The sequence below is a fragment of the Contarinia nasturtii genome, unplaced genomic scaffold (assembly GCF_009176525.2).
Source record: "Contarinia nasturtii isolate CC-2019 unplaced genomic scaffold, AAFC_CNas_1.1 Cnas_scaffold_78, whole genome shotgun sequence".
NCBI classification, from domain to species: domain Eukaryota; kingdom Metazoa; phylum Arthropoda; class Insecta; order Diptera; family Cecidomyiidae; genus Contarinia; species Contarinia nasturtii.
Genome location: NW_022197436.1, coordinates 1,029,650 through 1,042,124, shown reverse-complemented (window position 1 = coordinate 1,042,124; position 12,475 = coordinate 1,029,650). Strand labels below are relative to the sequence as shown.

At 33.4% G+C, this 12,475-nt stretch overlaps 2 protein-coding genes and 3 non-coding genes across 8 annotated transcripts; 2 read left to right on the top strand and 3 right to left on the bottom strand.

Annotated features, from left to right (window-relative positions):
- The first annotated feature begins 250 nt into the window (after positions 1-250).
- Positions 251-1,897, top strand: LOC116337174 (ester hydrolase C11orf54 homolog). Its single transcript, XM_031761556.1, has 6 exons — positions 251-361; positions 436-541; positions 605-885; positions 954-1,121; positions 1,190-1,286; positions 1,353-1,897. The coding sequence occupies exons 2-6, from the start codon at positions 463-465 to the stop codon at positions 1,694-1,696; spliced, it is 969 nt and encodes a 322-aa protein (XP_031617416.1). The 5' UTR covers positions 251-361; positions 436-462; the 3' UTR covers positions 1,697-1,897.
- Positions 1,898-2,587: 690 nt separating this feature from the next.
- Positions 2,588-2,661, bottom strand: Trnat-agu. The gene has a single exon. It is a non-coding gene; the product is annotated as a tRNA-Thr (tRNA).
- Positions 2,662-3,182: 521 nt separating this feature from the next.
- Trnat-ugu lies at positions 3,183-3,273 on the bottom strand. Its single transcript is given in 2 exon segments — positions 3,183-3,218; positions 3,238-3,273. It is a non-coding gene; the product is annotated as a tRNA-Thr (tRNA).
- A 704-nt stretch (positions 3,274-3,977) lies between these two features.
- Positions 3,978-4,068, top strand: Trnat-ugu. Its single transcript is given in 2 exon segments — positions 3,978-4,013; positions 4,033-4,068. It is a non-coding gene; the product is annotated as a tRNA-Thr (tRNA).
- A 1,597-nt stretch (positions 4,069-5,665) lies between these two features.
- Positions 5,666-12,307, bottom strand: LOC116339501 (putative uncharacterized protein DDB_G0285119). Of its 4 annotated transcripts, none has more exons than XM_031765534.1 (8): positions 12,033-12,307; positions 9,899-10,528; positions 9,639-9,808; positions 9,371-9,565; positions 7,516-9,232; positions 7,297-7,436; positions 6,964-7,014; positions 5,666-6,884 (listed from the first exon to the last, which is right to left on the bottom strand). In XM_031765534.1, exons 2-8 carry the CDS (start codon positions 9,964-9,966, stop codon positions 6,760-6,762), a joined length of 2,466 nt encoding a protein of 821 aa, XP_031621394.1. In that variant the 5' UTR covers positions 9,967-10,528; positions 12,033-12,307; the 3' UTR covers positions 5,666-6,759. The 4 variants fall into 4 exon arrangements, with proteins under 4 accessions (XP_031621394.1, XP_031621558.1, XP_031621311.1 ...); XM_031765698.1 differs by having other exon boundaries at positions 12,037-12,307; XM_031765451.1 differs by lacking the exon at positions 12,033-12,307 and adding an exon at positions 11,162-12,016.
- Positions 12,308-12,475: the final 168 nt, after the last annotated feature.

Sequence of the window (12,475 nt, the reverse complement as noted above, 5' to 3'; positions counted from 1 at the left end):
TCTTTGACCCAACAAAAATATTTTGGCATCACAATCATCAAGTTATACCCAATTTTTATCGCTAATAAAAAAACGTCATACTTGGTTTTTGTTTTGAATCATTAAATAATAATAATGCCATAAAATAATCAGAATGTTGTATAACTTCAATTAAAATCAGGTGTATCACGCGAACTTAACATCATCAGCTACAATATTTTATCATAAATACGCTGATTAATAAATGAGGTGCGAATATTAATTTTTTGACATTTAATCTTTTCGGTTCGACGTGGCTGGTTTGGATTATACGTTTTATAGTGAACATTAATTTTTTTCACTTTTGATTGGTTCATTCATTTTTTCCTTTTATTCGCATTTGGTAGAATATTTTTAAAAAAATTTAGATTTTCTCAATTCAACAAACCCATTTGAAATAATTACAATTATTTTTAGTTTAAAGTGAAATTTCATTATTGAAACATGGCTGCGATTGCTGTAGAAAAATTACGATGGACGGAAAAAGCGCTTCATGTGCCAAGTTTTTCTGAAATGACAAGCGGTAAGTTGTTTGTACATTTGTTTGTACGTTTGTCTCAATCGTTTATAATTTCTATGGCAACAGCGCTCTCAACTGGTTTAAACGAAAACTTTACCGAAGTATCAATCAACGAAGTGGAATGTCCGGATTTAACTGCGGCTCCATTTAATTTACCAGCATGCGGTTTGTCTGGTAGTCCGACGATCATTGATGCCGGCGGTCCACCGTATTTGTTACCACTTGTTGATCGCACAAAAATCTATGACTTGGCTGATATTGCACGAAAAGCACTACCAAATGTTGAAAGTGTTTATGTATGTGGTGCCGGTGCAGGGCCACATCCATTGATCAATTCCAATTGTGAGGTAGCTGAATTATTTGATAAAGTTGTTATGTTATGCGAAAGAGATTCCGTATGATTTTCAAATTGCAGGGTATTTTCAATTTAAAAGTGAACAGCGATGGGACCATTGTGAATGGAACTCGCATCGCCCGTGTTACACCCGGTGAGGAATTGTGTGAAACCATCAAAGTTCCACATCTTGAAACTCGATTTGCACTTTTGGCAAATTTCTATCTGTGTGAAGGTCAAAGCGGAAAGGTATTGGTAAAAAACGAGGTTGAAATACTTAAATTTCATAATGTGAATGCAATATTCCGTGTTTCTAGGTGCTTCATGTAAAATGCAAAAAACGTGTGGGCACCGAAGATTTCATCACTGTATGTCGAAAGGCGGTTAAAGCGGCATTTGGTGATAAACACGTTGGTAAGTCATACTATCCCATACATCTGTGCCCGTTTCTTAATTTCATATTTGAAAAAAAAAAACTAGGTGTTGGTGGTGTTTTTCTTCTGAAAAATGGCAATGCCCATCAGCATGTGATGCGTGATTTCTCCAAAGTACCATTATTGAACGATGACGATCTAAATAACTGGCTGAAATTTTATGACATACCCGGAACTTTGGTGGCGGTGGGAACATTTCTGTCGGACGACATGGATTTGGATTTAAGAGTACAACATTTTCACAGTTTGTCGGTGGACAATAAATGGGGCGGACATTATCATTACGATACAACACCGAATACTATTGAATATGAAGCTTATTTCAATGTTGGTGAACGCATTATTCGTATGGATCAACCGGTTGATACGCATAACTTCGGAAGAGATTAGATACATTTTCATTCAATTTTTTTTTTAAATTTGTCAAAAAAGCAATATTAGATGAGACTCCAATCAAATTATAAACAAATCTTGAAGTACAAATATGATACAATTCTCATAATCTTGTTATCTTTTGCATTTGGATAAATCACAAATAAATGAATAAATAACAATTTTGCTATCTACCACCGGTGTGAATAGATAAAACGTCTATCATAAAATGTTGAATTCATACCATTTACTCGCACTTATTGTACAAAATCTTATGTTCTTCTTTTGACCTTGAAAATTGTAAATAGCACTTGTGAATTCAGTGTTAATGAAGAAAATTCATTCGTCCATTCGCTATTATCCCAGAGCTAATTTACACTACTTTGAAGTTTTTGTATCAAATTAAATACGGCGATTTGTTTTTTATATCGACATTTTTCGATTAGTGATTCACTTGTCGATGAATGCGTGACCAAATGTATGGAATAATTGTTCAATGGAATGGTATCAAATCATTTCGATGACGGAATCAGATATTTTTATCGAACCCACACAATTCTTCTCAATCTCTATGAAAAACACACTTTCTTAACAATCTTTCGATTTTGGATGATAAACCTCGCATTTTTTTCATTGCGAAATGTAAAAACCATCTAGAAAATAAAACAAGGCGAGAGAAATGCTTTCAAGAAGAAAAAAATCGATTTGACGTGATTCAATTTTTTTTACATTCTCCAATTCATCATTCATTCATTGAAAAATGTCGAAACTGATTACTGCAATAATACTGTATATTTTGGAAATATATTTTAAAATAATTGAATAACATTTAATTTTATAACGAATAATATTGTCGTGAAAAAAAAAAATAAAAAAAAAAGAAAAAAAAATATTCCTTGCGAGCAAGGTAGGCCCCGACGAGATTCGAACTCATGATCTCCTGTTTACTAGACAGGCGCTTTAACCAACTAAGCCACGGCGCCACATTTACTTCCTCCATCCATTCCGTATATGAGCGTGTATTACCTCACATACACACCAAAGCACACTGACCACGTGGACGTAAATCAGATTTAGCACTGATTCATTTGGAATGCACTTACTTTCAAATGGAAATAACCAATAAAAATGCCAGAAACACCATTTATGCGAATGTCATGTCAACAAAAAAAAATCGAAAACATTTTTCTATTGCGTTTTATATCGTTCGAAATATTTTGAATGGTTTTCTTGTTGTCTCGAAATGGTCGCTCTTTGTACATTGTGTATGTGTATAAAAATAGATCCATGTAGACGACAGCATTATACCACAGGCATTATTGATTTGTTACAATTGTTTTTGAAAACTCACTAGAAATGTAAAACACATAGTGTCCAAACCAAATAAATTCTTAAGTTGAAGTTGCAAATATAATTTGCATAGAATGTTGACAATTTAATGTCGGTTTTTGTACGCTGAATAATATTCGTGTTCACATTGAAGTGAGATGATAAATAAAAAATATGCCTCCTGCCAGGATCGAACTAGCGGCCTCTGGTTTTCATGTTTGTCTTTTCAATACAAGACCAGCGCTCTGCCACTGAGCTAAGGAGGCTTACAAATTTATTCAGTCACACAGTCTCATTAGGAGCAAATTCATTTCAAATGGATTAATTTTGATAAAAACAATGTGTGATGGTTTATAGTAATTGTCGGCAAGTTGTACTTAAAGTTAGCGAAAAACTTCATAATCACCGTTACAAAAACATGCAAAAATAAATGGTAAATTGATCGCACTTGATATCGGAAAAACGATTGATTCTGAAATAAAAATGAGAAGAACGCAACGTTTGCAAGGTGGTATTGATCGTCGGAATCGGATGAGCGAATCAATCAATGCAAATAAAAAGTTTGTTTACTTGGAACGAAATAAACAAACACAACCGAATGTAGATGAAGTTATTTTTAAATGTTTAAATGTATTTTTCTCACCATGTTGAAAAAAAACTTGAGATTAATTATATGATATTTTGCACTGGCACTTAGTTAGTATCGGTACCAAGCCTTAAATTTTTTTCTTCACTTTATGCGCAGAAAATGTTAAAATATATCATATAGCGTAATTGTGGCATTAATTCAAAGCATCAATTTTAATTTTGTATAAAAACGCATCTGTGATTGCTTCATTTCACAGAAGAAAAGAAGATTTGCATCATCCGCCGTTTCATTCCATCAATTCATTCAAAAATATACGAATCACTTAACATAAATTACACGTGAGATAATTCAATAGAAACATAAGCATTCGAACATCAAGAAGCCTCCTTAGCTCAGTGGCAGAGCGCTGGTCTTGTATTGAAAGAACAAACATGAAAACCAGAGGCCGCTAGTTCGATCCTGGCAGGAGGCATATTTTTTTTTATTCCTTTCAATCTCTGTGACAATTTTTTATGTATAGATGTGTTTCAAATACACTCTGAAAGTATTTTATGCTTTTATTTAAAAAAAACTTAATTCCATTTTATTTATTCACTGGTATTCAAATTGGTTCAAAAGACATTAAGATTGATGCAGGCTCATGAAATAACAGATGCAATTCAGAAAGAAAGTAATCGAAAATGGAATTGAAACAAAATCAATACATTTACAATAGTGATGAAGATAAATTTCACTGTCTAAATTCAAAAAAAATCTAAATATTCTAAAGTCTTTGTGATAAAATACCATGCGTATTAGATTCAGATGATTTGCTCCAGTTTTGTTTGTTTAATCTCATTTTAAAAAAAAGTTTGTTTGTTTATATCAATCTGCTTCAAGTGTGTATTTTTTGTTTGATTTAGAGAAGAATTGAAATCGATAATTAAAACAATCATGTTTTAAGCTTCAATTCATATTTGTGAAGATGAGATATTCTCATCTAATAATAAGAATATACTTTAAGATCAATTGAAAAGAATGTAGAATGTTTGGTCATTTTTCAGAAAAGAATACAGAAAAAATGAAGTCATTGTCATCCCAATAGAAATTCTATAGAAAGTAGGTCTTCAATAAAAGTCTTTTGATGGTTGGATTTGGCTATTTTAAAAATTAAAAATTTAATAAAAACTCAATTATTAATTATTTCTAGGCGTCCAATTTTGATCGATATTTCACTTATTTAAAATAGACAAACAAATTGAGGGGTTTGGAGGAAAAATGTTACGTAAAAAAGTTTCGCGGAAAAATGTTCGGGAGCTAAATGATATAATTTGGCAAAGCTAATTGGTACCAAATAGCCTAACTAATTGATACCAAATAGCTTTAGTTGAGGTATTTGGTATCATTTAGAAGAGCTATTTGATACCAATTAGCTTTGCCAAATGATATCATTTAGCTCCCGAACATTTTTCCACGGAACTTTTCTACGTAACATTTTTCCTCGGAACCCCTCAATTGTAGCTAATTTTTTTATAACGTAAACCAAAGAAATTTAAGAAATGCAGAACTAATTAGAGTTAGAACATTTACATCGGAATATGCACATAACCAATCATTTTACGTAGCTTGTAGGAATTTTAATTGCATAAGAGAAAAGTTTTTAGAATCAGCATCGAAACATATTTTTAGAAGTAATTTGTTGAACGGTGAAAACTGTACTTTTTATAAAAATTGTATTGAAAAATTAGAAATTAAAACAATGAACACAATCGATATCTGCTGCTCCGAAATCGACAAGGCTGGTAGCTGGATATTCTGGTGAATGGTATTGTACAAAATTTTGTGATAAATTCAGTCTGTGATCAGACGGTGAATAAATAATAAATTTTTTAATTGGCAGTCATTCCCTGTGTTTTTAGAATAATTATAGTAAAATGAAATTGATTCATAAAAGAGGATTGATAAAAAAAAAACGGATTGATTTTGAATAAATTTTATTTTGGTCTATTTTTCTGTTTAAATGAACTCGCACACTGTGTGTGTGTTTAGTACATAAATATGTTTGTTTTTGTTAATATGTATAATTAATTTTTGGGTTATTTATTTCAAATACAAACAATAAGTGACAAGAAACGGAAACAAAAATAAAATGTTATAAATGTTTCATCATTTTTTTTGTTGCTAAATGTTGTATTGTGGCTTTGTCTTGAATAAGCTTGAATGAAATAAATTGTCGAGCTGTTCGGGTCTGTTCTGTTCATTTTTTTCATCGTAATTTGTTCATTTCATAATAATTTTTACAATTAAATATTTTATCATTAAATACAAAAGGAACTCTATGTTTTATGCTTCATTTGTTTTTTTTTTATTCATTCATTAATTATTAGTTTTAGTTTTACTTATGTAATGACTGTGTTATGTATGTGTGTTTAAATTTCTTCGAGAAAAATAAAGTTGATTTTGTTGATTATTTGATAGTAAATTCAAATCACAATTAAATTGAAAATGAGAAGACGATGTTGAAAGATCAATGGTTTTTTTTGCAAAAAAAAAATATATCTATATATATATGTATAATTAACTATATATTCATAATGTTCATGTCTGAAAAGTTTGACTCAACAACAAAACAAAACAAAAAAGGAATTGATTCGCACCGCACCGGTGACGAATATCAATAAAATGAAATTTGTTCTAATAAAAATATACCTTTCTATCTCTAGCAAAAAAGTAGTTTAAATAGGGTACTTTAATCTATTTCATTAAATTTGAATCGAGAATTTTGAACAAGCGTAGCGATTTTTCGGTTTCGAAAACCAACGAAAATAACATGATTTCTTTTTTTCATTCGGCAGCAAATGTTTTGCTCTTTTTCTTTTGTTATTCTATTGTTTTATGCTTTAATTTACACAAACCGCCCGCTGCATTTCAGTGATATCTGAAATGATATCCATTTTGTTTGCGTTTTTTTTTAACATCACAATCAACACTTATCACACACGGACAATCGCTTTGTTGGTGATGCGTCCCTTTTTTGACAGAGGGGACTGGCTCTACATTTCGAATTTATTTTTGTTTTAGTGCCTAATATGTGTAATTTTTTTTGTCTAATGGATTACAGCTCAATGAGAGCTTTGTTTGACGCCTTTTTCGGCGCTCTAATTACAAATTTTTAATAATTTTTTCAGGCTTTGAAAAATCGCACCACACGAACGATGTACTGCCGACATATCGGGCATTCACTTAAAACTTTGCCGCAATTAGTGCACGTTGCCATATGACCACACTCCAATAAAACACATTCGATCGCTGCAAAAACAAAAAAATTATTATTATCTTTAATTTTAATCGAAATTTAAGGAAATTCATTGGAATGGATAATGTTCACCTGCATCCATACAAATTTTACACAGATCCACTGTCGCCAACTTGTCGACCGCTGAAAACAAATATTGTGAAATCAAAAACATAAAACATTTACAACAAAAGAACCAAAGTAATTGTTTCGAAGTAATAAATTCCTTGTTGGCTTTCTCGTTGGAAATAAAGCCAAGACATTGAAAACATGTGATCAAAAAGACACGTTTAAAAGTGGAAAATACCTGGGTCCATTGTTCGATCAGTTAAATAATGAAATGTGTCAAAACATACGTCAATGACGTAGGTACAGTGTCACTTTCGAACGTGTCTTTGTTGAACAAATTGCGAATGGAAAAATTACCCGGACAATTTTGTAGATCGTCCCACAGCCGTTGAACCCGTTCGAGAAGTTCGCTTTTTTCGCAGCAACCCTTGAAATCGACACGATTCAACATGAGCACTTCTTTCAATTGTTTCACACTTAAATCTTCTAGTTCCTCTCTGCAAAATACGAAATAAACGATTTTTTTTTTTGGGTGAGAAAATTGAAAAGCGGATGCCAAATACGAAAACCACTTACTTTTTCTCTACTGTATTCAAATTGAAAAATTGTCTTGGTGGATGTGCTGTTGTATTTGTATCATCATTCGAACCATATACATGAATGCCAGCTTCATCATCATAGTCGTCATCGTCAAATTCTTCCAATTCAATGGCGTCGGCTACAAATTGTGATGGACTTTGTACGAGTTCCGTGTTACTTTCATCGTCTTTGCTATCAAACATGGCGCTATGATTTTCCAAAAATTCTAAAAATGCGTCCAACTGTTGTCGAATTTCCGTTTCACTACATGTTGTTGTTGTTTCCAATTGATGTCGAAATCGTGCAATATATTTCTTAAGATCGCCTTTTGTTTTGCCACATTTTCGGCATGATTTCTGGGTGCGTTTGTGTGATGATGCATCTTCGCTGGTGCTTGAAAAATCCTCATCGTCATCATCAACATCGTCCAGAAATCGTCCGGTTCGATTATTTGAATTGCTTGTTGATGCTGTATAAACAATACCATCGGATTGTCGTCGTGTTATTTTCCGATGTGTTTGACGTGATTTCAATGTCTTTTCCAATTTTGTACGCAATTCGGTGGTCGATCGCTGTTGCGTACTGGTTGCGGAATGTTGTTGTTGCGGGAATGTTATGTCTGTCATTTCATCGTGTGGTGTTTGTCTTTGGTTCTCGCTTTCATTCGTATTCGCCTGAGGTAATTCCGTAATTGAATTTGGTAGATTCGTTGTGTATGAAGTGCCACTGCCGCAACCGTTGCTACTACTGTTCGCCGTTTCATTTTTATCATCGGTTATAATAGATGAGGTTGAAGCGGTATCATCGATATTCCACGTTGGATTCACAATTTGCCATTTATCGGTGTCGTTTGGTGCAGACAATGCATTGGCCATATTGGTCGCACCCACCGCACCTAAATCTTCAAACGATGAAATATCCGAACTTTCTAGGGCTGATGCTTCCTCCTTTAGTGCAGCGTCCGATGCATGTTCGGTTGGTTTTGCCGAACTACTTGATGACGACGACGATGACGATGCCGTCGTTAAATGATCTGATTTATTATTATCGGTTGACTGTGATTTTTCATCGGTGACAGTTAGCGCAGTCGGACTCAATGAATCGGCATAACTTTGACGGAATTTCGTAATCAATTCATCATCTGAACATTCACAACCCGAACCGGCATCATTACAACATTCAACTTGTGACAATTTGGCAATTTTTACATAAGTCGGTTTTGTTTTTGTCGACTTTGATGCAGTCGATAACGATGGCTGTGGTGATTTTGAACCATTCGCCGCAGTGGCAGCAGCAGCAGCGGCGGCGGCACCAGCTGCTGTTGTTGTTGCTATTCGAGACAATGAATGATCACTTGACATGGATTTTAACATCGACGGCGGTGTACTGGCACTCGACGAATTGCCCGTTATCGTTGGTGATGATTGTGAATTACTTGTGTGACAATGTTGACCACCGATCACGGTGCTATTGTTATTACTATTGGAAAAAACATTTGACGATTGACGACGACTCGATTGATTTACGCCTGAGGTTTGCATTGTTGTGGGTCTTTGGGGTTTCATATAGCCATTATTCGATGTGGTCGAATTATTACTCATGCTCGAATTTGAATTAAACGAATTTACATTTCGAAAACTATTACTATATCGGGGCTGATCTTCACACACATTTGATCGATCGCTTTGGTTTTGCTTGAAATCAAAATTGAAATCTATAAATGAAAAAGAAAATTGGATACATTATTATGACATTGGACTATAAGGAATAAATTCGAATTAATGGACCACAACTGCAAGGGAAAGATGCAGTTGTGGAATGAAAAAAAAAAATGGAATGAATCGAAACAAACCGGCTGCAATTTTCTCGGTGAATGTTGAAAATAGATTTTGACATGTGTTTCGTATTTGATCGAATGGTGTCGATCGGGCGTCATCACTTTGATCGGTTCCCATTGAAAATGATGTTTGCGACTGTTGTGAATCGGGCGTAAAACTATTCGAATTGTCAACGTGAATCAGTACCAAATTCACTAATTCTTCTTTTTCTGCAAATAAGAAGAAGAAAAAAACAAAAAATCAGTGGTGAAGTGAAAAGGCCATGGTATTTTAATTTCTTACCAACGCATCCTGTTGTTGAAATATGCTTTGATTGTAAATAGAATATCAAGTCTTTTGCTTTTAATTTGAGTAATTCAATTTTTGAAAGTGGACGTGTTGTAAAAATGACACATCTTTTACATAAAATTCGTTCCTTGTTTTTGGTGAGGCAATTGCTGCAGTAGAGTCGTCTGAAACGATGAAAAAAATACAAAATTAATTTTATTCACAACAAACGCAAAGAGAAAAAAAAAAATCGTTGGAATGTGAACAATGTTTACCTGCATTCAGTACATGATTTCTTTCGTTTGAAAACCGTAAATTGTGTGTTACAGGCTTCACAAGGCATTTTCTTAATACGTTTTGATTTAGTTGTTGTTTATTAAATGGTTGTGTTATAATTGCAGAGCCGAAAAAAAAAACTGAAAATCAAAGCGTATCGAGCGGAGCGGCGTCGTATCAACGGGTTCTCTGTATGTGAATTTTGTAAATTCACATGCTTTGGCAATATTGTTGTTGATCTGTCAGCGTTGATGAGTGTTTGGGTTAAATGGGGTCGAATGTCGCTCGATTTATTGCCATCAAATTTGAACTATTGATTTTGTTATATTATCGGTTATGTGGGTGGTGTGTGTATATGTGTTGATTAAACCGTTTCGTCTAACGATTTGATTTCGCTTCAAAGAATTTGAATGCAAACCAATCAATCAGTCAATCGTGTAAAATGCATAACAACCCATGTAACACTCACACTCACACACATCTTCTCGGACTATCTTCCCTTTTTTCGTTCGGTTTTTATTCACTGAATCTTTTTTTTTGGTGGTTGTTGTTGCTCTGTTCGTTATCTATACGCCACACATTCCAGATTGTGATGCATACCACTGACAAGCTTCGAATAGAGAATTTATCTGTTGATCGAAACACACACAGAGAGAGAGAGAGGGATTATTTTTTTAATAAACAGAAATGGGTTTGCAATAATCTTGTTTTATGATGAAATTATCAATTGAATTTCGACGAATTGACTCATAATAAGAATCGGATTATACATTTCTATTACAGAAATGACGCTTAAAATAAAAAATAAAGTCTAGAAAGCACCGAATTGATATCGCACGCCTTTCCAAAAGTTGTTATTTTCGTTCATTTTTCTCGCACATTTTGGACTTTTAGATAAACAAAAATAATCGACACACTTCAAAATCAGTACATTTCCAGTAAAAAGATTACGACTACACTGTGAAGCGCTGCTACCGCTGTTTTTCTCTCTTTACAGTTATTCCGATTTTAAATGATTTTCAATAATTTATTTTTCTGGCCATCGATTTATTTACATTAAACCGTCGATTTTATTCCAATTAAAAAAATCAATTTGCAAATACTTGTTTTCAAGACGATTAACATCTACGCAGTCGATAAAATTAAATCATTTTTTTTGTTCGTTGTGGTTGTTTCAAATATATGGGCGAAAATATTTCTAATTTTGTTTCGTGTTCACTTCAATTTTGACATTTTGGTCATTTCTTTCTAAAAAAACTTACACTTTTCGGATGGCGAACAAAAAATATAAACAACAATTTTTTGATGACGTGACCTTATAATAAAGCGCACTCGTTTGCTTATGCTGCATTAACGCAATTGAATTTCTGAAGTAATTGTTTTTCATATTTTTCTTTTCATCTCCCTTCTCACCCAATCTCTCCCTTTCTCTTCGGTTGTTTTTGTAAACAGTATAATTCCTAGTGCGACACTAATTCTCTTTTTTTTTGTTACGTTTTTATTTGTATATGTGCAAATTGGTGTGTTAAACACATTGATTTTTATGAGTGATAATGAATTCGTTTAATAATATTAGCACAGGCGATTAAGTAAATCGACAATGACGGATGACGACGACGATGACCACCACAATGTTGGCCCAAAGATACACCAATAATAATCATTTACACAATGCGATCATCCTATGCATGTATTTACGTTTGATATGTCCGTCAATAAAAAAAACAACAACGTCGATGACGGCGACAGCGACGACAAGAGAAATACCGTAAATCTAATAAAGTCCATCAATGACAAATGCAAACAAGCTTCGTATTCACTATCACACATTTGCCCATGATAAATCCATTTTATGATATTATTGTTCTTTTTTTCTTTATTTGTTTTTTTCTCTCGATTGGCGTATTTTTTTGCGTGTGACTATGCACAGATTGGTTTTAATTAAATGCACATCTCTCTCTCTCTCTGTGTGTGTATGTGTCAACAGCAGTAACAAATTTTTCTGAATGGCTGATGATCAATTAAAACCGAAGAAAAAGAAAGGTACAAATTAACTGATTTGAATATGTAATCCCGTTTCGTATATATCCTCAACACAAAACAACTGATTTTTTTTTCTATCCACAAACATACACACTCTCTCGATCTGCACTGGTGAGCGTGCGAATCTCGTATTATTGTTGTTGGTTTCTCTTTTTCTTCCACAGCAAAGTGAGCCAACACACTACACCAAAAAAAGAAGAAGAAGAAATTTGCTCAAAAAGGATTGTATAGTTTTTGTAAAATTCTTTTTGGTTGTTGGCTGTAAATCGAAAACTAATATCTGTACACATATGACATTGTGTAATAATTTGGCTGATTTGACGTGTGTGAAAGAGACATCGGCTGTTTTTTTTTGTATTCTTTTCGTATGGTATTGAATGTGAAAGGGAGCATAAGTATGCATAAGTTCAAGTATAGAAATGTCAAATACACCAGTCGTACGAATGGAACGGAAGAAACAATCACAAGTGATGGATACAGAGAGTATATATATATAGAGAGAGAGAGAGTGAGTGAAAGAGACAGACAGTGGT